Genomic DNA, 25,175 nt, shown 5'->3' on the forward strand with positions numbered 1-25,175 from the left:
TTAAACAAAAACTCTTAAAAAAATGTTAAGAACGTAGCACAACGATCTCTTCTTATAAGCATCTGTTTGAAATGCATTTACATGTATTTTAATGCCAAAGTTGATGATTCTTCATCTATGTATGGCCCTAGTGATGTATATTTAAAATATATATATATATATATATATATATATATATATATATATATATATATATATATATATATATATTTATACATTTGTGAAGACTTTCCAGATTCTACAGTATCAGATACAAGTGCTTGCAGAATACAGATTCTTGACAATTGGATAGTGGGTGTGTTTGCTAATGAAATTTTGGGGGTGTTTATGCAGAATGCTTGAATGTATCTTTTTAAAAGCAGCAGATGTGGACATCTCAGCTGGTCTTGCCTCACTTCAAATCAGCTTCCCACCTGCTGAGGTGTGGTTGACTATGGTTTGGTAGCATTTCTTGCTGGAAGTGCCAAGATATCCCTTTGAAGAGGTTTCTCCACAATGGCTCTATGTCTCTGAGGGCCTCTGTATTCTACAGATTCACAGTGAAGTCTTGGGCATTCCATTTATTTAACTGTTACAACAATCTAATGTATTAAAGAATAAGGCCTATACAATCCATGAAATGTTTATGATGCTTGTTTTTTAAATTGTTTTATAGTTGATGGAAACATGTCTTATGAGGAGTTGTTTTTTAGAAAAAGCTTTATTGTTGAAACGTCACACAACTGTCCCATTGGCTGTAGTAACAATACACAAGGCTTGTTTCTTAAACTGGACTCAGAATTAGTCTGTCACTAAATGACCTCTGCTTTGCTCTTTGACAAAGGCCAGTGGCTGTCACAAATCTCCCCTGCTCTTCCATTGGTTGTTCCTAATCTGTGCTTAATATTGTTAATCTTTCTAAATGTTCTCTAGCTGTTCATGGCCTGCTAATCTTTGTAATTTTCCCGATGACTCCTAAGCCAGCTCCTGAGCTTCTCGGTGTAACAGTATTCTCCGTTAACGTTCTTTGTCTTGGATGGGAATGTGCTGCTCCTTATGACTCCCTTCCATCTCTTTCACCCAGCTGGGTTACAATGACGGCTTTTTCTCCCAAGTCACCTCAAGACCTTGGTATAGATGACTTTTCTTCGGTTTACCCAATACTTTGGGTGAAATGGAAGTCAGGCCCTAGGGGTTGTGCTCTAGCTATGCCTACTTCAACCTCTTCGTCACCCTTACCAGCTGTGTCTTTAATCCTCCACTGGAAATTGGATTGAACCGGACCTCATATGCTCTGCAATGCAATTGATGGCGTGACTTTCACTAGTTATCCAATTGGATCCTTTTTTGTTTTGTTTACAGCATGTGTAGAAGATTTTGTTTTAGAAATCAGTTCAATTCTGTTGAATAGACCTGATACTGAGAAGTCAATTGACACCGTGTTCTACTTTTTACGTGGATTTCAGTCCCTAACATCAAAAGGGCAAGTGGGCTGGTTTTATTTAGGCAGCTTTGACTTATTGGGCTGCTTACTGGCAGATGTTCAGATGGTGAAGGGCAGTGGGGGGTGCAGGACTTAGGACTGCTGATCTGCAAAAGGGTTTGAGAAGACCTAGTCTAAACAAGGTTATAACATGAATTCAATTTAAATCAAAGCTATTGGCAGTAGGTGTAGTACAATTTTGATGACACAACTTTGTCGTCCAAATACTGCTACTGATATCAAAAGCACTGTCTCTCTGCTCCTCTCCAAACATACACAAACAGGTAGATATTCCCATGTACACAAACTCATGCATGTATGTCCATCTGTCCTTTGTGCTTGTCTCACCCATGTTCCCCGATGACTGTGGGTCCATGTAGGTAGCCCGCAATGCGATTATGGCTCATGGAACTGGAAGTGAACTGGTTCTGTCCTGTTTCATTTAAAAGGCAGTTCACAAAACATGTCCTCCATTAATTGAAAAGAGTCCATGAATAGACCGAAGCAGTACAATTAGAGCTGTGGAGTATATCAAAACACTTGAATAAGGGCTATTCAGATATGGTGAAGTAAACAACCACCCCTTTACATGGGGTACATAATTAAAAAAGAACGAAAATGAACAAAATCTTACATTAGTAAGTAATATGACGTTGTAGAAGTAGTCATTTATTCATGTTCACATTTCAGCCTGTGTATTTACTGTCTGAGATCAACGTCTGCCTTCCAGTTTCAGACTGGTATGAAACTGAGAATGCTAATAGACACTTCAGTCTGTAAATTTTTAAATTTTTAGTTATGTGTTTTAGTTGTTGTGTAGACTTCAGCAAATGTTCATTTTTTGCTGAGTTCAAGATTAAAGCATTTTAACAAGTTAAAATATGAGGATGAGTAACCCCTTGTATGTTGTGTATCTAGCAATGTAGTCACCTTGGTGAATAAGGTGTGTGGGCTAGTAGCACTACATAGTACCTGTTGTAAGTCGCTTTGGACAAAAGTGTCTGCTAAGTGAATAAATGTAAATGTAAATGTAAAATATGGCGTGATCCACAGGATAGTCCTTGAAGAAAAACAATAGAATAAAAATACAAATTGATCGTTGCAGTGTAAATTTTAATTTCCAGTAATCTAAATTTGTGTTAATATGTACGTCCTCATTAAAAAGAAAACACGTGGAGCAGTGATGTTACATAAAACTAGCAGAATTTAATCTGAGGTACTGTAAGCTCACTTTGTGTTACTTGGAACGGCCCCTCGATTCCTCCGTATCGCCGTGTTGGATTCTATTGCTCCCATCTCCATGCTCCTACAATTTGAGAAAGTGATATATGGTATAGTAAAGACTAAAGAAACACCAGAGGCCTGGTGCCTAGTTTATCTCCACTTCATCACCTCCTAGATAAGGAGCTGCTGAACGTGCAGCCCACAAACTGTTGCAGAGAAATTTCGTTTTTTCCCCAATAAACAAAACCCACAGGCAGTTGGTGGACTGCCCTCCCTGCTGACATCTTTTCAGTCATCTTGCCTCTGAGTTACTTTTCTTATCCTCTCTTTTGTGGTTAAAAAAAAAGAAAGAAAAACTGTTCCTCGCATACAGTTCTGTTGTTTGTTCCGTTCACATCGTTCTCACTGAGCCAGATGTGTGCCAGAAATGTGTCTGGCGCCTCTGTGCTATTTAAATGAAAAGAAATGCGATTGATTTTACTTTATTGTTGCGCCCGATTAAGAATACATGAATTTCTTGAGTCAGGGATGCTGCTGTTGGAGCAATTCCAGCAAAGTGGTCTAACCGGCTGAAGTTTCTTTGCATCAGAAAACTCGATAAATGAATATGCTAATTAGCGTGATGCCACATATGAGAATGGTAATCCTCTTTGCACCCAAACAGCTCATTATTATGTGGAAGGCTCTGATCTGCACGTGGTTATTGTGTGAAGGCAAAACAGCTAACAGGGTCCTCTGTTTGTGGGTGGCGCAGAGCCTTGGAGGAAGCTCACTGCACCAGGAAGGAATATCAAACAGGGTATTATCAGGATTTTCCCAAAAATCTTGTTATAAATGGTGATATCAAATGGCCCTGTTTTTTATCTCCACTGAAAAGAAACTGGTTAAGTAGGGAGAGTTTTTCCTAGGTGTGAGACTTCTATTGTTCTTTATTTAGCAAACCTTTTTGTCCAAGGTCACTTTTACTGTTATGTTTGTACATTGTTACTTACTATTATTTAGCCATTTATGAAAAGCAATTTCCTTTTATTTATTTAGAGCAAGACTATAACACAGCAACACTAATCATTGATACCTGCTACCCTTACTGTAGCTTTAAATGGAAAGGTAATGAAAACTGATGATATGAATATACATATTGTGTCATCTCTAAACTTCAGTTTTGCCCTGTTAAATAAAGCTGAATAGCTCGGTAAAGCACAAAGATTTGTCATCCAGGTAAAACAAAAAAAAAACATAGTTGTAGTTCAGCTGCTAGAATTTGAATCTGAAAACACATTGTCAGAACCGCTTGTCCCATATGGGCTCACGGGGAACCGGAGCCTACCCAGCAACACAGGGCGTAAGGCCGGAGGGGGAGGGGACACACCCAGGACGGGACACCACTCCATCGCAAGGCACCCCAAGCAGGACTTGAACCCCAGACCCACCGGAAAGCAGGACCATGGTCCAACCCACTGCGCCACCGCACCCCCCAATTTGAAAACATCTCGCAAGATATCCACCACTTTTACTGGATTGTGGATTTGTGATATTTAACAGCTGTAGCATTTCCTACATATGGTTGTGTTAAATTAGATTAAATGAATAAAATAAAAGAAAATTGTAAAAAAAAAAAAAAAAAAAAGCAAGCCAAATGCAGGACAATAATAAAATCCAAATTAAATTCAAGTACAATTATCGAATACTAAGCTGCAAAATCCATTAATGACTAAGCGTAATGATAATTTTTTTCCCCAGTTTTCAAGAAATCCTATTTCTTTTGAATAACATTGACACTAGGGGGTGCGGTGGCGCAGTGGGTTGGACCACAGTCCTGCTCTTCGGTGGGTCTGGGGTTCGAGTCCCGCTTGGGGTGCCTTGTGATGGACTGGCGTCCCGTCCTGGGTGTGTCCCCTTCCCCCTCCGGCCTTACGCCCTGTGTTGCCGGGTAGGCTCCGGTTCCCCGTGACCCCATTTGGGACAAGCGGTTCTGAAAATGTGTGTGTGTGTGATTTGGCACTTATTTAATATCTCAGAAAGGTTTATTAAATGTTTCCAAGAAATTCAGTAAATGGGCAGTTTTGCTGTGCTTTTTTACATTTTTTTTGTTGTATCTGATGATCAAAGAAAGGATTTGATGTGCTCAGCATATTGGGGCGATCTCTGTTAGACTAAACTGACACTGATAACGTGGATACAGCCACGTTAATAATGCTGAAACACTGCCTGGATGTAAAGATACAAACTTTTGTTTAAGCTGGTGTTCGTCTGTTTTTTAAACACCTCTAGTGTTTGGCAGCACTTGATGAAAAGTTCACCTTGACATACATTTTTGGCACACTGAAATGCTTTGTTTTCATTTAGATCCTTTTGGGCCCAGAACCTTGTTTCGGAGAGAGTAAACTCAAAACAGTATGATAAAGACTTCTTCAGACCCTCCTGCTGTTCTCTGATTTAAAGGGTGTATTTCCGTTTATAAATAACGATAGTCATTTATAGTATTTTAACTTCTGTCTGATCAAAAGTAATTTTTGCTCCCTTTGGCTTCCAAGTTCAAGACTCCGGTTACAGCCTACTAGACAGTCAAAGGATCAGCATGGTGATTCTTTCAGGATGTTATCGGTCCCTGTAGCCGGAAAGAGCACTGCACTCTTCTACCTTTGGTGACTTGGTGGCCTCACTCACAACAGCTGAAGAATCCAGAGTCCTTAGGTTTTCTGTTGGGCCTCTGATGTGGCGGAATTAGCTTCTTCTGTCTTAGAACTGTTGAATACCTTCTAGCATTCAACCAAGAGTCTCAGTTTCTTTTGGACCCATTTTTCTCCTGTCCTCCTAATACAACTGGTATCTGTAGAGCTCACAGAACTGGTGCCCCTCCGGTGTCAGTGCTATATACAGGTGGTCCCCGACTTATGATGGGGTTATGTTCCGTGAAACCCATCGTAAGTCGAAAATGCATTTAATACACCTAATACACACTTCTGCATGACAGACTGGAAGATGCGGATCACTGCCGCTGCCCAGCATCGTGAGAGAGTATCGCACCGCATATCGCTTGGCCAGGAAAAAAAATCAAAATTCAAAATTCAAAATTCGAAGTACGGTTTCTGCTGAATGTCTATCGCCAGCTCATCGTTGTAAAGTCGAAAAAATTGTAAGTCAAACCATCGTAAATCGGGGACCACCTGTAATCCTTCTGTCCATAGCGATAAATCTCTTATGTTGAGTCAGGTAACTTCGACTACTCGCTGTGCAAGAATCAATTGACTTGGATGACAGCTTCAGAAGGCTTTTTGTTCACCTGTAACACTGATATTATTTCCAAATTGTAATACAGCTTTGGAGCTGAGTATTATTTAACATTCAATGATTTATTGAGAAGGTAGCTATTCAGTTCTTGAGATGAAGGAGGTGGAAATCTGTCATGAAATTTCTGCTCCAGAATGTTTAATAAAAGTTTAGTGATGTTAATATGTATTGAAGGGAAAGAGACCTATGAAGATACATGCCTTCATTCTGATGTTCATGAGTCCACTTTTGAATCCATTTAGCAGCTTGCATGTTGACGTTCTCATAGTGGAATATGGAAGCATGTTGAGGAAACTTCATTTAAACCATAAAACCAAGTACATTTGGTCACCTAAAATGGCTCCATATTTCTGTGCCATTAGAAACAATAAATTGAGGAAAATTCAATTTACATGCAGATTTTCAGGAGTAAATTGTACTGCTTCGATAATATAAGCCTGTACTTTAAAAAAAATGTTTCATAGGATTTAGTTAAACCCTTATTTAATGTGTCCAAAACATATTCAAATTGGTTGGACCTCATCAACTAAACAATGAAATTATTAACATGCCAAAATTTAACTTTGTTTCTCATGTTCGTAAAGTTTGCTGAAATCTTGTCTATTATTTTTTGGTGTAATTGTGTTCCCCATTCCATGATCACCAAATGCAAGCTGTTTAATCAAATGCTCTTTTAAAAAGCATTTGCTTATGCAATATTATTTATTACAAAAATATACAATATCATTATAGTAGGTGGTGATGTGGGAATTTGAATATTTACCTAGTAAATAATATTGAAGTTTTTGTAAGAGCAGTTTAGATGTCCCTTTGATTTGTTGATCATTGCAAACACACAGAAATTTGCTTTTGATTACAGTACATGCTATTCCAGTAAACTGTGACAGTGGCGGAGCTTTGTCTGATCCAGAATATACTTTCTGTGTTTGTTTTGCATGACAACACATTTCTGAAGCCATGGAAGTATGTTGTGTAACATATTCAATGAGTTGGAAGTAGACTTGTGAAGCGGAAAAAACCCCAAACAGATGGGCAACCAAAATCTGCAATATATTGTGGGATGCTGGAGGACTTAAACCCCTGCCTGACAGTGAGAAAGGACTGGTCCTGTAGTGAGAGATAGAGAAGGAACAGATCTGATTTCCTTCTCCCTGACACCCTGCCCAACCAATGAGTTTCAGAATAAAGTCTTTAGAATCCATAAATCCTGAATCAAAGTACCCTTGTCCCAGTAGATTTGCTAAATGTGTTTCTTCAAATCTGGGTAAACATTCAGAAAAGTTTCATACTCCAGAAATACAGACCGTCCCCGAGCTCCAATGGTCCGACTTACGATTTTCCGACTTTACGATGGTGCGATAGTGATATGCATTCAGTAGAAACCGTACTTTGAATTTTTAATTTTGATTTTTTCCTGGCTAAGCAATATGTGGAGAGGCATTCTTTCGATGCTGGGCAGCGGCAGTGATCCGCATCCCCCAATCTGCCACATGGTCGCTGGTGTATACGACCGATACTCTACAGTGTTCTGTGTTTCCAGCATCTTTTTGGATACCCCGCCACGTATCTACTTTGTGTTTCGTCCATCCATCATGTCTCCTGCTACTAGTGAGAAGAAGAAGAGGAAGACAATTATTCTGGAGGAGAAACTCAAGATAATTGTCCAGCATGAGGGTGGCAAGCATGTAATGGCTATAGCACGTGAACTTCGACTTTCGCAATCGATGATCTTGACCATCTTAAAGAATAAAAAGCAATGATGTTTGGTAGGTTAGGTAGATTAAATGCATTTTTGACTTACGATATTGGGGTTTGTCGGAACGTAACCCCATCGTAAGTCGGGGACCATCTGTACCTATCAGCTGGTGGAAACCTTACATTCTCTGTAGACGTGATGAAATGCAGTAGTCAAGTAAAGTACTTCAAACCTATATGATCTTGTGTAGTCAGAGGAACTGATGAAAGCATCTTCTGGACTATTTGAAAGAATGCCAGCTGTATGACTTAACACCCCAAATGTTGAATATTAGGGAATAAACACAACTTGAGCATTGTGACTCCAGGAAATCACTGCACTCTTAGTGTCAAGTGTATTACATCATTACTTTCACTACATGTAGATGCAGATATACCAAAACAACAGACTACCCATAGTTGCAAGTGATATGTTTTCCTTCTCATTCACTCATCAAGCAGAAACATTGTGTGTGGAACTGGTGTTGATTACAGTGAGTGATTAAAAAATGGATGTTGTGCTGAATGCAGTCCCATCTGGTTTTCTTTCATTGACTTTGTGTTCCATGTTAAGTCCAATTTGCCTTGTACACATCACTGTGTATGTTTTGTATGTGTCAACACATTTCATTCCACTGTCCTGATTCCTTGTGTCATTACTGAAACCTAGAGAGCATATGTTTATTTTCTATGTCATGGTGAGTGTAGTTAGTGTAGTTAGTAACACTGGAATGGTTTAGATCTGCTTTAGATCATTTAAATAAGTCCATTTTATATTCACAGTCTATCCATAATCATAATCAGGAGCTGGATGTTCAGTGCAGGATCCATATGGTTGGAAGTCTGCCCTGAAAACACAGGGTACGAGGGAAAGTACAGCCTGGGCTGAACACCTGTCTTTCATGGGCAATTTTCTCACTCACATAAACATAAAACAAGTGAGAGATGAATAAGATGAGATGTTTTGAGAGATGAGTTCACCTGAAACACATGTCTTTGGACTGTGGGAGGAAACACACAGGAACATGGAGTCAAATCTATGCCCAAACCAACAGCCCGGAAGCTGTGGGGCATCAGTACTACCTGCTGCACCACCATGCCATCCCTTGTGAACACAGTGTAAAAGTTCTTTCAGCTTAATATTACTTTTCAACTTGCCGTTTATAGAAAGTAAAATATTGTGGACAACCTTATTTTAAATTTCTAATTTCTAAAATTTCCAGCATGGGAAGATGAGTTTACACAGATGTAACAATATTTAAGAAATATGTATAATACAATAAATTTGCCCATTCTTGCTGTGAAATGTTATATTTCAATAAAAAAGAATTAAAAGCAGTAACAAGCTCTAGCAGCTGCTCAAAGAAGCTTGATAACTATAATTAGGAATGTCACTTAAAAGGCTGTCTTTGAGTGATTTGGCAGCACAGACAAGGCTCTCTCAGTCCAAGGCTGGAGGCTGCGCTGCCGAACTGAAGAAGAAGGTCATTCACTATCAAAGCCCAGAGAGGGAAGGCCCCCCCCCCAACCCCCGTCTTTGGTTTCCTTCTCCCTCGGAGTCAATCACAATTTCACCAGCCTTTCCACAAAGATTGTTTTCATAGAAAAGGACAGCGACCTATTCCTGCCCATGGCTTTATCGTTCCAGGGGTGCCATTTACAAACAGGTGTAGAATACCAAGCTGGAATATAGATTTCAGAACACAGCTTCAGTCCATTTGAACTGTGGCTGTGCTTTTATTAATGTGTTGCTTCTGGAATTTTGAGATATTGAATTTGAAATGAGTAAATATTAGTATCTGAAGCACAACACAGTTTGAACAAAGATACCATAAATTAAATATTAGATGCACCGAGGTCACAGCAAGAATATAATTCCTTGATCATTTCATTAACAGTGATGTAAAACAGTAATACTTTCTGGGAATTGAGCCAGGACGCCGTACCTGTTTTTCTTTTAGACATACTGGTTTGACTTCATCTTGCAGTATATAACAGAACTGGAAAGCTACTTATGTAGATGCTGAGGACAATATTGGGTCAACTGCCATTCATTCTGTTGTTCCTGCATATTAATTTGAAGAAATGTAAAACGCGGCTGGCATTTTTCGCTGAGCCAGTCAAACTGGTTATTACTGCTGCCATCATTGACATGGTCCAGATGTTTCAGAATCAACCTTGCTCCACACATCCAGGTCACTGATTTTGTGAGAAATCTCGTTGTTCATTCATTCTTTGACACACTGTTTTCCAGCTCATTTTCATTGCTATTTGTTGGAGTCTTTTGCTCAAGGGCAATGAGCCCATACTGAAAGTGCAGGCACTAGCTCTGCCGCCCTCTTCCCCACCAGACGTGCGACATGCTAAATCACAGTAATTCTATTTCTATAGTGGAGCTTTAATTCTATTTTTCTCCTTAAAAGGCAGACAACCCTCTCCCCTCGCCTGTGACTTTAAGCATTTATTATTCTTTTCCGGTTTCATCTGCGTGGGACAGCAGCTGGCAGTATGCCTGTAAGAGTTTGAACATCAGGTGTCCTAGGTTGTTTTCTTGTTGTAGCTCTTTGGGTCATCAGAATGAATCATAATTTCAACAACAGTTTCTTCTTTTTTCTTTCTTTTTTTTTGTAGAAAGGGGGCATCTTTATTTATTGGAGGTTTATTGTTGCAGAGCCCATGGCTATGACCATGAGTTCGACACCTCCCTTGTGTCATGGTAAACTTGATTGTTGCCCATGCTCTTATGTGCATAAATAAAGCTGGCAGGACCGAGAAACTAAAAAAAACTAGTTCCCAGTAAGAGTACTTCAGCCTTTCATGTATATTGTTGTCATATACTAAGGGGAGGGTGTGATGGCGCAGCAAGTTTGGCCGGATCTTGCTCTCTGGTGGGTCTGGGGTTCGAGTCCTGCTTAGGGTGCCATGCGATGGCGAGGTATCCCATCCTGGATGTGTGTCTCTCCCCCTCCAGGCTTGCACCCTGTGTTGCCCGGTTAGGCTCTGGCTCACCGTGACCCTGCTCAGGACAAGCGGTTTCAGAAGTGTGTGTGTGTGTGTATACAAACTTTCCTGTATGTCAGTATTAAACTGTGTAACCAGCTTGTTAGAGTAAGGTTTTTGGTGTTTAATATTTCTTATAGCAACTGCCATATTGAGATTCTATGAAATTTTTCAATGTTTTTTTTCCACTTATTATTTGCATTTCAAACTCTTGGTAAAATTTGGTGTAATCTTGATATCTGAGCTACATATTACACTGAGTGGTGTACAAAAATACAAATGTGCTGTGAATTGCAGACACATTTCGCTGTACAGAAATCTTTAAGTGCTCCGATGGTACTGATAACTGGAAAAATGATCTACTTCTTCTTTCCTTGCATTAACCAAGCAATCCTCTCCTAATACCCATGCAGCACTTCTATTTATTGCAACTGCTGTGGTAGTAATGAAAACATCAGGTTTATTTAAAATAATCCTCCTCACATTTATTACATCTGTTTTATTTAAAATAATTCTCCTCACATTTTTGTGAGGATTATTTTATTTTTTATGTGGTGTTTCATAATTAGCAGAAATCTGCAATTTGACACTGCAATTTAATATGAACGGATCTAGAGAATGTTTCTGAGCCTTTTTGCATTACCTACTCATATTCTCTTAGATTTTTAATTGTTTCTAATCCTTTGAGTTCTTTGGTGTATTTGAGCTGGTTGTAGAGTTTTTTTTTTTTTTTGTCAGAGCAAAACATTTAACGTTGCACCCGTTTGCTTAAGGACACTGGTTCTCTCGAGAAATGTACAACAGCAAGATTTGTGCTTGGTTTAATCAGAGTGTGTGTCTCCAGTCATTGTTCTGACTGTTGTACAGCTGCATGTTCTGTGGGCTCAGCCAAAGCTTGTTTTATTGAATTTCTTTAAAAAAACAAACAAAAAAAAACCTCACTGGGTTGCACTGTTGTTTTCTTGCATTTGTTGCATGAAGCCTTGCCTTGTCATGCTCTCAGACCCACAGTAATAAATACAGTAAACTTTACATAATCTGTATTATGTTTAACCACATTATTTCTTTCGGTAGCATTTTTATTTAGTAATGTATGTATGCAAAAAACCACAGATCCTAAAAGTATTAACTCCGGAAAAAATGTACTTTTGGTAATACTCTGGAGCAGCGATGAAGTTAGAAAAAACTGTTTTTAAAATCAATTCTCTCCTCTCCTTGTTTTTGTAGGGGGAATTTTTGAAACCCTTGAGAATGAGCCTATAAGTGTTGAAGAATTAGCCTTCAAATTTGCTGTTACCAACATAAACCGGAACCGAACCTTAATGCCAAACACCACGCTGACCTATGATATTCAACGGATAAACCTCTTTGACAGTTTTGAAGCCTCCAGAAGAGGTAGGTCTCTGCCCATTAAACAGTGATAACTGTTTTTCATTCTACATTAAACATTTGTTCCACTAAATATAGTGTCTTAGAAACAAAGTGGTAAAATCGCTGGTTGAAAATTAGAGCAGAGTAATACAGAAAGCAATGTTCTAATTGTGTAACAGTTTCTCTGTTCAGTTCTGACGTCTCAGGCCTACGAAGAACAAAGGGAGCAGAGTGATGTGCCAAAGATTGTCGCTTTAGTGAAATCTGGAAACATGAAACCAACATGATGGTCATAATTGCTTTATCAGAGTGGTCTGCATCTATGGAATCTACCAGTTAGGAGCTGAACACCAGCTCCTCTTCGACTGTGCTCTCTTTCTTTCTTCTCCCACCCGGGACCACCCCACAGCCTGTGACCAGCTGGCCCTGGGCGTGGCGGCGGTATTCGGCCCCTCCCACAGCTCCTCGGTCAGTGCGGTCCAGTCTATCTGCAATGCCCTGGAGGTGCCCCATATCCAGACGCGCTGGAAACATCCTACTGTGGACAACCAGGACACGTTCTACATCAACCTGTACCCTGAGTACACCTCCATCAGCCGGGCCATCCTGGATATCGTGCAGTTCTACAGGTGGAAGGCCGTCACTGTGGTCTATGAGGACAGCACCGGTGAGTTTGAGGGAGCTGAGTGATAGCGATTGGGATGAAACAACAAAATAATTTGGGAATGGCTCCAGGTCATGGCTCTGTTGATATGAAAACCAATGAAAGATTGTGATCAGTTGTGAATGTGTGCATGGAAATATAACAGTTCTGCAGGTTTTACATACATCATGATATTTAATGATAATAGTTATAATACATGATGATACTTATAATACATATACAGTATAAACTGGCAAACTGAGAATACAGTGTAACTGTAATTTAAAAATGCATCTGCAGATATTGTGCATTATTCAGCATACATTGAGTGAATATGTTTCCTAAACATACAATGTTGCATTGCCCTTTTTGTGGGAAAATGAGGTTAGCCTGTTTCTCCTATGAAAAAAATTGATTTTTTTCTCACTATGTAGACCCTTTGGATCAGCTCCATAACACTGCCTTTGCTCTGTAGGGGCATATTAGTTCTGGGTCAGGATATGAGTTGGTGACTTGTACCCCATAGACTTCAGCAGATTATTGCTTTGGAAACACAGCGCTGAGCAAGAATGGCGTTGCGAGTTGTGAGTTTCATTACCGGCTCCCAAGGTGCCACTGAAGTTCAGCTATGACCACATCTCCTGCCCAGCTCAATCCCTTAATATCACACCATTGACAGGAAATTTAAATCTCAGCAAACCATTTGTTTGTTAAACTTTGTGTGTAAACTGTCAACAGTCTACTCAGAACCTTTGAAATATCAACTAGAACATTTTAAGTATCAACCAGAACAATTAAAATACTCTGGGAAAAATGAACATACGTACCTTATGAAAGGCAAAAGGGGTTAATGGGCTTCATGATTGTGTTTTACTTCAACAGTACTGGCTATTACAGCCTTATAGTCTCTGAGGTCTCTGGAACCCGAATGCCCTTTATTCTAATATAGCACAGAATCACCGGGGAAAATTGTATTTAAACGCAGATGCACTGCCATTTGTTTAATCTGAAACCCACCTACCTGAAGCTGAAGAGGTCACAGACAAAACAAGTGGGCTTTCACACTAATATTGATTTTTTTCCTGGATATGTTTAACATTCTCCTTCTAAAATAACAAATGCACAGCAGGGCCTACATTTCCATGGATAAATAAGTTTCAGAAGCAAGACAAATGCATCAGCACTTTCAAGCACTCAGTTTACAAGCATTTGGAATTCATCAGCTGAGGTTATTAATTGGGAGCCTTGTTATTAATGATACATTAGAAGAACAATTATTTGAACCGACCATCTCTAAACTGCAGCCCCAGTTTGAAATTGATCATTTCAGATCAATGGTCAAGGGATTGCTGGCGGAAATTTTGCACATTGTTCTATGTAATCCCATACACACCAGCTGCCTAGAAAGATGGGGAAATCCATCATGGTTCTGGCATTTTGTCGATGGTATATTAAGTTATTTTGGTGATTATCACTTTCATAATACTGCTGTTCTGGCATATTCGTCTTTGCCTCAGCCTAGATGGTGTCAGATTTATTTTATTGGGAGCCAGATGTAGACCTACAAAAATGAGGCAAGGAGACTTGTAGTTAAAGAAATAGAATCACAGATAAACAGAAACTGTTACAGTCATCACGATTATCTTCTTCTTCTTCTTCTTCTTCTTCTTCTTCTTTTTATTTTTTGCCTTGTGCAGAAAAGCTGAGGGAAATTTTTACATTTTTATGATAATGATAACTGAGATGTTTGTGCCTGTTAACTCAAAATAATTTTCACACACACACACACACACACATTTTCTGAACCGCTTATCCCATATGGGGTCACGGGGAACCGGAGCCTACCCGGCAACACAGGGCGTAAGGGGACACACCCAGGACGGGACGCCAGTCCGCCGCAAGGCACCCCAAGCGGGACTCGAACCCCAGACCCACTGGAGAGTAGGACCTGGTCCAACCCACTGCGCCACCACACCCCCCCAACTCAAAATAATTTTCAAAAAGTATTTTAACTGTATACACTTTTAAACTGCATGCACTTTTACATTCTCATAGATGAGTTTACAGTTCCTTGAAATGCATGGCAGTAATTTAACAGTCCTAAACTTTATGGGATTCTGTATTTACAATGTGTGTCATTTATCAAACCCATTACAACATGACAATATTGGAATGCATTATCAACTTTAATGGACCAACTGGTAGTATTTTTTACATTGTGGAAAAGCAGATGACAACTCATCTCTGAGCCCTCTGGGAATATGTGGCTCCTAGAAAGACAGCAATATGATACAGCAATTTTTCATACTTTTACTGAACCTGAGAATTAGTTTCAAGATCCCAAAGTCCTGGTTATATGTTATTACAGTAATGAGCTGCTGAACTATACACTGAATTGAATTAACCTCAGAGGTCAACAAAGAGAAACTAAATGCATGAAGGAATATTTAATTTCAGTGAGTATTATGCTATACCCTTCTATACAAGACTGTGTGATGCATTATTTCCACTGTTGTTTGTGATAACACACATTCTAAGACTAGTCTTGAAGTACTATAGCTATAAAAGTTGGGTAGAGATTATATATTCAGGGTTCAAGCAATGCTTTAGCAGGTTTGCTGCAGCTTCCTTCGCTACTCTCTGGCAGTCCGTGAAACAGATTGCTTTATTTCTATTTTTCCGTGAGGAGGAATTAATAACATCACATTTGCTCATAATACTTAGTTAGCCATGGTGACGCACTGGTGCTCAGACCCCGTGAAAGATTTGCGAATAACAAAATCAATGTTGTGGGCTTCAGCTTGCAATGATTATAGCAGCTCCAGCAATATAAAACTGATGGATAGTGGCAGTAAACTGAATGGTCTCAGATCTTAACTGTACACAGAGAGGAAGCTGAGGTTTTACTTTTGTCCCTTAACTACAGAATGATAGCTCTTACCTATGTCATTGTGTCCATAAAACAAACAGCTTTGGGAATTTAAAAGCTAAAAGAGAACATGAGTTGTCAAGACAAATATAAAAGGTACGTTTATTTTTCTGAGGGTGTCTTTACCCTGCAATAGACTGGCGTCTCATCCAGAGCGTACCCTAAATAACCTTGCACCCTATGTCTCTGGGATAGGCTCCAGACCACTACAACTCTGAATTGGAGAAGTGGTTAACAAGAAGTGAGTGAGTGAGTGAGTGAGTGAGTGTGGATGTGTCATGCATGGATGAGTGACCCATTGTAAGTAGTGTAGTGTATCTAGCAGTGTAAGTCACCTCACTGAATAAGGTGTGTGGGCTGGTAACACTACAGAGAGTTCATTGGAGTTCGCTTTGAAGAAAAGTGTCTGCTAAATAAATAAATGTAAATGTGAATGTGTGTGTGTGTGTGTGTGTGTCTGTCTGTCTTTCTGTCTTTGGAAGTCTCTAGATCCTGCATGTATATGGATGGAAGCAGTCTGATGGACTAATCCCAAATTAACAGATTTAGGGTAAATCCTTAATCAAGAGACCATGTTTTATTGCCACTGAAAGCCTTTCCCGGAAATGTCCACTTTTTCTCTTTGCTTCCTTGTTTGTTTTCTCCTAGCAGTGGGCTTGGGATCTCTGTTTCTGTGCCATTTAGAGAGTGCCTCCTTTTTCAGTGTAATATAAACAATGTATTGTGACACCCTTCTTCCATGTTCACCTTTAGCTTTGTGATTCCCGAATTGTCACTGTGAAATTAAAGTTGTGGATCATATGTCGTTGTGAGCCATGTAATTATACATAGCTGTGAATTCTGAAATAAGGGTTTCTCTTGGCTCTTACATCCAACTGTTTTCTTCTCAACATATATGGTAACTGATGTTCCGAAAACATTTTTTTCCCTTCAAGGCTTAATACGTCTTCAGGAGCTGATCAAAGCCCCATCCAGATATAACATTAAAGTAAAAATCCGACAGCTGCCAACGGGGAACAAGGATGCACGGCCGCTGCTCAAAGAGATGAAGAAAGGCAAGGAGTTTTATGTCATCTTTGACTGCACGCACCAGACAGCTGCTGACATTCTCAAGCAGGTGAGCAAACTGGATTTTGCCGTTAAAATTCACTTGTTTTGAACAGTGGTTGGAAAAATAAAGTAAAAATACAGATCCTCCTCTACTAACGATGGTTCGATGGTACAATTTTTCGAAGTTCCGATGGTACGATAGCACTTATCAATCGACAACAGTGCCACCAAAACCAGCGGGGAGCCAGAAAATTACTGGCACCGTATGTTATAATAATGGATGTCATCTTAGGAAATTAATAAGTAGACTTGTGTTCACATGACTACAAGGGTAATGGTCAATCATACATACTTTGCATTTTATTTTATAGACAATATTACAGGAAATCCTAATTCTAATGAAAATACCTGTACGTAGTCACTTTAGTCACTTGGTTACTGTGGTGTCACAGTTTGCCGCATGGTGGTGTTGGTGTGACTGTCATTATTGATTATTGTGCAACAGCTGATGGATGCTTTTATGATTAAATTTTTTTTTTTTCAATGTGGAAAAAAGGTATTCAACATTTAATTATAAAATAGGCTTTTTTTTAGATAAATTTGTCCAGCTGTAGGCTACAGTAAGTGTTCTGAGCATGTTTAAAGTATTCTAGGCTAGGCAATGATGTTTGGTAGGTGCGGTACTGTATTCTTTTTCGACTTACGATTTTTCTACTTACGATGGGTTTATTGGAACGTAACCCCATCATTAGTCGAGGAGCATCTGTACATAGAAAGAAAATATTGAAGTGCTTAAAAAGGAAAAGCAAATGTAAATAAGTTCCCATACAAAAGTATGTTGGAAACATTGGGTATAAGCAGCACTAGAACTAAGCATATGACTCAGAGGGGTACTTCGGACAATTTGTTTCACATCTTTGGCATTTGCAACTTAAGGGATACATATTGCAGATGGCTAAAAAAAGGCACTAAATTAAAATGGAACCTTATCACTGTCTGACCACTTTGGACTGTGCCCCTCAGAGAAAAAAGTCGAAAACAGAATCTGAAAAAAAAATAGTTTTTGAATTTGGGTTAATGGGTTTAAGGGTACAGAGTTCCAGCCAGGGAATGGGCTTAAACTGGCAAAAATGTAGCCTTGGAAGCCTGTAGGATTGAATTTCCTTAAAAGTCAAGGGAAAATTGGTGTCACTCGAAGTTTTTGTAAATGTCAATTCACAGAAAAAAACAGAATTAGAATTTTGAGTAGTCTGGTTTCATGACATGCAGTTTTTTTTTGTCTCGTATAGATCTTATCCATGGGGATGATGACAGAATATTATCATTTCTTCTTTACTACACTTGTAAGTACAGTGAGAAAATAAATATTTAATTTTCAAAAAAAAAAAAAAAATCTCTCAAAGAATACATCGGTATAATTGTGCAAAATGGTTCGATTTGATTAAATGTTAGTGGCGTGATTAATTTTGATGTGACTTCATACTCTTTCCATCTTTTTGAATGTTTGACGGTGTGAACATCAAAGCAAAGGGACATTATGCCCTGTGACTTTTGAATTTCGGCATGGCTGTCAGTGTAAGGGCAACAACTGGCTTATGTGGAAAAATGAGGGCTGTTCCGCTTTGTGGCCATAGGACCTGTTTGCTGTCGACATGCAGCCTTACCAGTACAGTGGAGTCAACCTGACCGGCTTTCGCCTCATCAATATGGAGAACCCTCGTGTGGCCTCTGTGGTGGAGAAATGGTCCATGGAGCGTCTCCAGGCTCCTCCCAAACCTGAAACTGGGCTCCTAGATGGCATGATGACGGTCAGTAGTGGATTACAGGGTCATTGGGTGTACCTTCTCTGTCCCCAGTCTGTCTTTTTGTCAGCTGTCAAATGAACCAAAGCCCTGGCTTTTTGTCGCACTCCTCAGACAGAGGCAGCCCTGATGTATGACGCAGTGAACATGGTAGCCGTGGCCTCACAGCGCTCCACCCAAATGACTGTTAGCTCTCTGCAGTGCCACAGACACAAGCCCTGGAGATTTGGACCCCGCTTTATGAACATGTTCAAAGAGGTATGCGCACTCTCTTCTCATTTTATTAGCTCCACTGCAGGTTCAGGGCAGGATAATATCAAGGCTTGTTGAGCATATTTTGAAATGCAGTATATTTGCATGATAATAGTAATATAACTGTTGAATATGATGTAACTGATTTACTTAAGGGGGGTGCGGTGGTGCAGTGGGTTTGGACAGGTCCTGGTCTCTGGTGGGTCTGGGGTTCAAGTCCACTTGGGGTGCCTTGTGGTGGACTGGCGTCCCATCCTGGGTGTGTCCCCTCCCCCTCCAGCCCTGCGCCCTGTGTTGTTGGGTTAGGCTCCAGCTCGCTGCAACCCTGCTCAGGACCAGCGGCTTCAGCCTGTGTGTGTGTGTGTGTGATTTACTTAAATCCAAAAAGTGCAATAAAGCATTGTATTTGCACTAGTACCTTGTCTTATGAACATTGAAACTGTAGGTTTTTAAAGATTACATTTCCAAGTTTATTTATTTAAATGTAATATTTTTCCGCCACTGTGTATTTGAAAATTTCTGCTGCAGAGCGAAAAAAGGCCCGCATTTCCACTTGCTGCCATTAGTTGACAGCAAAATACACTTAGGATAAAATACTTGCTATAGAAGGACTGTTGGATAGTTTCAGCCATATTTGAATTGGCTTTGCCCTTGACTTCTGTGAATTAGTGTGTCAAAATATCGCCCAGCGTCCAGGCAAAGGTGTGAGTGGTGCAAGTGAGTTAAAGCATCCTAGGCCCTTATGTTTGGTGTCCGTGAGACCCGACCCACTTTTAAAAAAGTATTTTTTTTTTACCAGCTTGATACATTCATTTAATAAATAGTGACGAAAACAAATATTTGACATGGGAACACAGGCTAATTTCAAAATTACGATTATGATTTCTACATGTATAGTGTTGGAGTCACAGAGACCCCAGACAATGAAGAAGTAAAAGGAATCTTAACAAAACATTAGGGCTCGAAAGCCCATTTCATTAACTCATTTCAACAAAATTTAGACGTGTTGATGAGATATGCGTGTGGTGAATTGACAACTTGCATAAAGAAAGCAGAGTTTACAATTTGTGATGCATTTGCTGTATTTATATTTATTGTTATTATTGTATTTTTTTTATTTTTGCTGTTTTCTTTATGTTTAAGATTCAGCAACTTAAACATGGGGTAAATTGGGCATACATGGAGCTGCTTATACATTTTCAGAACACACCGATGGCACTACTCATGTTTTTATATTGTAAAAATATGTTTGCATTATGTTATTTTGACAATATGTCATCTCTTCTGGAACCCCAAAAAAAATTCAGAGTAAATGGAGAGTTGACTATTTTTATTCGCATGCATTATAAAATTTGTTTTAATTTTGACTCCACTTAAAGGTTATTAAACATATTTACAGTAGCTTATCTGTAAATAAATTGAGGGACATCTGTTTTAAGCTTTTTTTGATTCAATAGATGATAAAGTAAAAAGTAGCCGGTAGCTGATGAATACGGAGCCTGTATTGTGAGGTCAGTAACACTAAAGAGATTGCAGATATGATACATTCCTATTTTCTGTCATTTTAAAACGTTTAAATTTTCATGTAATTCTGAAATTAAAAAATAATTAAAGCATTACACTGCAATGTATTGGCGTCATATTGGGAAGTGTGTCCTATCTAGTGTCTCTGGGACAAACTGCAGACATCACACTCCTTTACGGATAAACAGTTTGGAAGGGTTGCACAAAATTTTTATTATACCTTTGTCTGCAGTTTTACTCAACCTAACCTAGTGGACAGAAATATGTATTATTTAGCTTTTATTAATTGCAACATGGTAAAAGAGACTTTCAAATTATAAACTGCGGTTTCGGTTTCTCAGTAGGAATTAATAAATTATCATCCTATCTTATCCTATCCTATCCCATTAACAGACCCCATGAACAGACTTCTTACCCAGTTGTGTTAGGAAATTGAAGAGGCAATGTATTACAATGGCCATCACAGGCAAAAGAATTTGCATTTTGTAGTCACTCTTCCTAAAACCATTCATGGTCAGTTTATTGTCGATTCTTCTTTGTCATATTGAGTTTTGCATACACGAAATTTATGATAAGAATTATTATACCAACCCTTGGCCACATCCGGCTGTCAGTCATGTACAGTGCATTTAAATGCTCGCTGTCCTTCATTCTCCTGGATGTGCTATTTTCCACAAACCCTCCAGCACCTCACTTCCACCTCTCTTTTTTCCAGAAATATGTCACCTGAAATGTACTGAAATGTACTTTTATTCCAAATAACTCATGTATTATTCCTACCCATTCCCTGCTTTTTTAGTTATTTCGATTAGGTTTTCAGAATAGCTATTTTATGAGCTATTTGTTTTAAAATTGCTAACCTCTTTTCTGCTGTTTTGAGGAAATGACCTTCATTGTAACTGTTTTGCAAAATGGGGGGTAATATTGAAGGGGGTAATATTAAAGAAGACAGTTATTGAAAGGAACTTTTTTAAACTAGCTTCTTTCTATCCCTTTAGGCTGCTAATGATTAAACCTGTCTGGTTGCAATGAAGCTTACATGCTAAATTAATTCTGAATGACACAAGGACAATGATTCAATGTAAATTAAACAAATTAGGGACTTTAAGGGGCTTCTCACTCAAGGAGAAAATGCATTTTAATTGATAGAGTAAATGGGCACAATTTAAAATAATTTAAAAAGTTTTGAATTATTTTGCCTACGGGAAGGAGGAACTGTTTTAGCTGACTTAACAATTGCAACTGCTTTAAATCTTCACTTGCTCACATGTATGATGAAATACAGTCATCCTCAAGATACTCCCATTCAAGTTGAGATTTCAGCTTTACAAGAAGTTTCATTTAATACAGCACAAAAACAATATCTTTACATTTATTCATTTAGCAGAAACTCTACACCTAACTTTACTCAATCATGTATGCATGATGTCAACAGAGCAATATAACACACACACAAACACACAGAGTCATACAGTGTTCAGTAGAGTGTTTGGTAATTAATGAAGGGAAACTGCCTCATTGTGGTATGGTGATATTTTAGCGTAAATGCGTGTCACTCTTAGGTCTCAGGAAGGCATGAAATGTTTACAGCTGAAACACAGAAATCACGTCTTCGGATAAACAAATACTTTTCAGGATGCATTTGTAAACTGGGGGCAACTGTAATCATCAAACCCCTTCGTTGAGCAGGGGTCTAACTTACTGAATGCCTTGCCTCATTTCCAGTCCGCTTAATGTAGTGATTTACATTTACATTTATTCATTTAGCAGACGCTTTTCTCCAAAGCAACATACATCTCATAGAAAATTCAATTTGTCCATTACATTAGGAGAAAGAGAGACAGCTGCAGACGTGTGATTCTTAAGTACAGTTTGTTTCTTTCCACCATTTCCGTCAGAATATCGACGATTTCTGATAACCTTCCTACTTACTGTTTTTTTGAGATACAGACATTTAAGTACATTACAGGAGTAGCTGCGTAAAGGCTTATCCGAGCACGATCTTAAAGTTATAGTGCATGAAGATTTACACCTTACATGACTTTAAGAGATGATGGGCAAAGTGAGTCTGGAAGAGGTGAGTTTTCAGACCCTTTTTTAAATGTGGACAGAGATTCAGTAGTTCTGAGTGAGAGGGGGAGGTCATTCCATCACAACGGAGCCAGAAGCGAGAACCTCCGTGCTTTACCTTTTGTACATGGGACCACCAAATGAGCAGATTTGGAAGAGCGTAGCGGTCTGGTTGGGCTGTAGCGGTTGATCAAGTCTCGTAGATAGTGATTTATGACTGATTGTTCAGCTGTAGGACATATAGTGATTTTTGCTGTCCTCGCTATGGGTCTCAGCCTTGGTGCGTACCACTTGGGTGCTGCTTGAATGGTCTTCTGCAGGTCTGTCAAATATCTGCAGACTTTCAGCCAACGGCATAAAGAGGTGCAGCTGCATGTGTCTGGCCATGGAGCACTAAAACCATTGGAAGCTTTCAGAAAAATGTGGATGGTGTTGCAAAATGCAGAGCAAGATACAGAAGTAAAGGTGATTGATTTTGAGCTGGCACCATAAGCTGTGATCACTAGTGCATTGGTCATCTTATATGCTTGCTTTCATCTTGGTGGCAAAGGATCAGACGAGGGCAAATCAGTACATATGGAGTATTTGATAAAGCCAAGAAACAGATGAACCTCTGTTCTAAACTTCCATTAATCCTTTTCCACACATAACATCAGACATAAAAGCCTACTACTGCTTACTTGGGATTTGTCTATTCGAGTTACGAGATTTTGACTTCATGAGGAATTCCATTTAATACCCCCACTTTAACTTATGAGGCATTTTGTCGATTTTCCGATAACCGAGTTTGGATTTCACATATCTTCCAGCTGCTGAGCAGCATGAGACAAACATTTGAATTTATTTATTTTGTATACGTTTTTCTTCAAAGTGACGTACAATGATGATTTTCTAATATTTTGCTGATTCCTTTATTTTAGGTGACTTACAGTATTAATTATAGTGCATGAAACTCCCTACAGACATTCACCCATCTATACAGCAGAGCAACATAACACACACGTGCAGCCACGTGGAGTCACACAGCCCAGCAGAATTTGTTTTTACTGTTTTTTTTTTTTTGCAGTAAAGGTTGAAAGGTAAACACTGTATGTCAGATGTGTGAACTCAGGAATCCATAACAACATTTACCATTGAAACTGATGATAATTACATCTTGGAGTTATGAGATCCCACCTCACGTAGCATTTTTCAGGAACACATTACCTTCATAAGGCAGTGGAAAACTATTTTATTAATTATTTATTTTTAGAATTATTAACAAACTACCATGAAAGGACTCATCCAAGAGCAAATATTTATATTTCTAATGAAATCCTCCACATTGAGAGGAGCCAGTTGAGGTGGTTCGGGCATCTAGTAAGGATGCCCCCTGGGCGCCTCCCTTTGGAGGTATACCAGGCACGACCAACTGGGACGAGACCCCGTGGTCGACGCAGGACCTGCTGGAGAGATTATATCTCCCAGTTGGCCTGGGAGCGGCTGGGGATCCCCTGGGTTGAGCTGGAGGGAGTTGCAAGGCACAGGGATGCCTGGGCTTCTCTGCTCTCCCTACTGCCACCCCGACCCTAAAGGACAAGCAGTCAAGAAAATGGATGGATGGATGGATGGATGGATGGATGGATAATGAAATCATACATCCCTTTTCACTTTCATACCAGTCCATAACCCAATTGCTTTTTTAAAAAGGGGAGTCACGCATATTTATCATTTTCTTCAAGAACGATATGTTTTCTTAATGCCATTTCCTAGCCCGTCATGTTGATCCCTCTGGCACTTTTATTCATCAGTAAAATCATTGGAAGAGATACACACAAAGCTAAAAAGCATCAGAGATCTCTACATTTACCTTTATTCCCCTTCTATTTTAGGTTTATTTTTGTTTCCACCTTTGACCATTGCCCAGTGGCAGAATTGTATGCCTGAAATACTCTGGGCTGCACAGTTAACGTTGTCTTGCATGGCAGGACAGAGTAGAGCCCTTCTGATGGACTGGGGCACAAAGTTTTTTTGGAGCTCATTGTTTTCATTGTATTTGAGAGTCTGGTAGGGGAAAATAACCCATGCTTCTTGACAGTATAGACTGCTTTCACTCCTGAGTGCCCATGCTGCCATCATGCTTGCAAGAAGCAGAGAGATGTGCTGAGCCTCACTGGCAAGGAGAATAGTTCTTTTCCTCCAGTACCTTCCTAACAGCCCATAAACAAAGAGGTTCCGGAAAAGTATAAAATAAAAAGACTTTGGTAACATCACTTCTCTCTGGTTTACTTATAAGCGTAATTCAACAGAATGGATGGGACGTAGCTGTAGGTACCATTTGAAAGTAAGAAAAAAGAACTTTGCAGTATGCTTCATGTACCATCCATACATCATGTACCATCTAATGAAATTAAATAACAAAGAATAATTTCACTCACTGGAATTGTCTTCACTCAAATATAGCTACAAATCAGCAGGTATCAAACATTAAAGGCATCACATTTACTTTCTGTTTACCTATTTATCTCTATATTTCGCTCATAATGTGGATTGAACCTGTTTCTATGTCAAAATCAATGAAGTCGTGTTCTTCTGATGGTGTTTGCCATCTGTACGCAGTCACGGACATAAGACAAAAATTAATTTCTTCCTGTTTGCCCCTAACTTCAGGCTCAGTTAGACGGGCTGACTGGACGAATAATAATAAACAAAACAGACGGCTTACGGAAAGAGTTTGATCTAGATGTCATCTGTCTCAAGGAAGATGGCGTGGTAAAGGTGAGTACCTTTTAAATGTGGTTTGCAAACCTTTTTGAGGCCTCTCATTTATTATTGCTGTGGTGG

General features: G+C 39.3%; 1 protein-coding gene across 1 annotated transcript in view; it reads left to right on the top strand.

Annotated features, from left to right (window-relative positions):
- LOC108942046 (glutamate receptor ionotropic, kainate 1-like) overlaps positions 1 to 25,175 on the top strand; it is a 35,954-nt gene that overhangs the window by 813 nt on the left and 9,966 nt on the right. Inside the window, exons 2-8 of the mRNA XM_018765096.2 lie at positions 11,939 to 12,106; positions 12,492 to 12,749; positions 16,590 to 16,771; positions 17,994 to 18,047; positions 18,339 to 18,512; positions 18,621 to 18,764; positions 25,002 to 25,109. Of these exons, the coding sequence (XP_018620612.2) occupies positions 11,939 to 12,106; positions 12,492 to 12,749; positions 16,590 to 16,771; positions 17,994 to 18,047; positions 18,339 to 18,512; positions 18,621 to 18,764; positions 25,002 to 25,109 (1,088 nt within the window). The remainder of the gene's footprint in view (positions 1 to 11,938; positions 12,107 to 12,491; positions 12,750 to 16,589; positions 16,772 to 17,993; positions 18,048 to 18,338; positions 18,513 to 18,620; positions 18,765 to 25,001; positions 25,110 to 25,175) is intronic.

The sequence above is a fragment of the Scleropages formosus genome, chromosome 10, assembly GCF_900964775.1.
Source record: "Scleropages formosus chromosome 10, fSclFor1.1, whole genome shotgun sequence".
In the NCBI taxonomy this organism is placed as follows: domain Eukaryota; kingdom Metazoa; phylum Chordata; class Actinopteri; order Osteoglossiformes; family Osteoglossidae; genus Scleropages; species Scleropages formosus.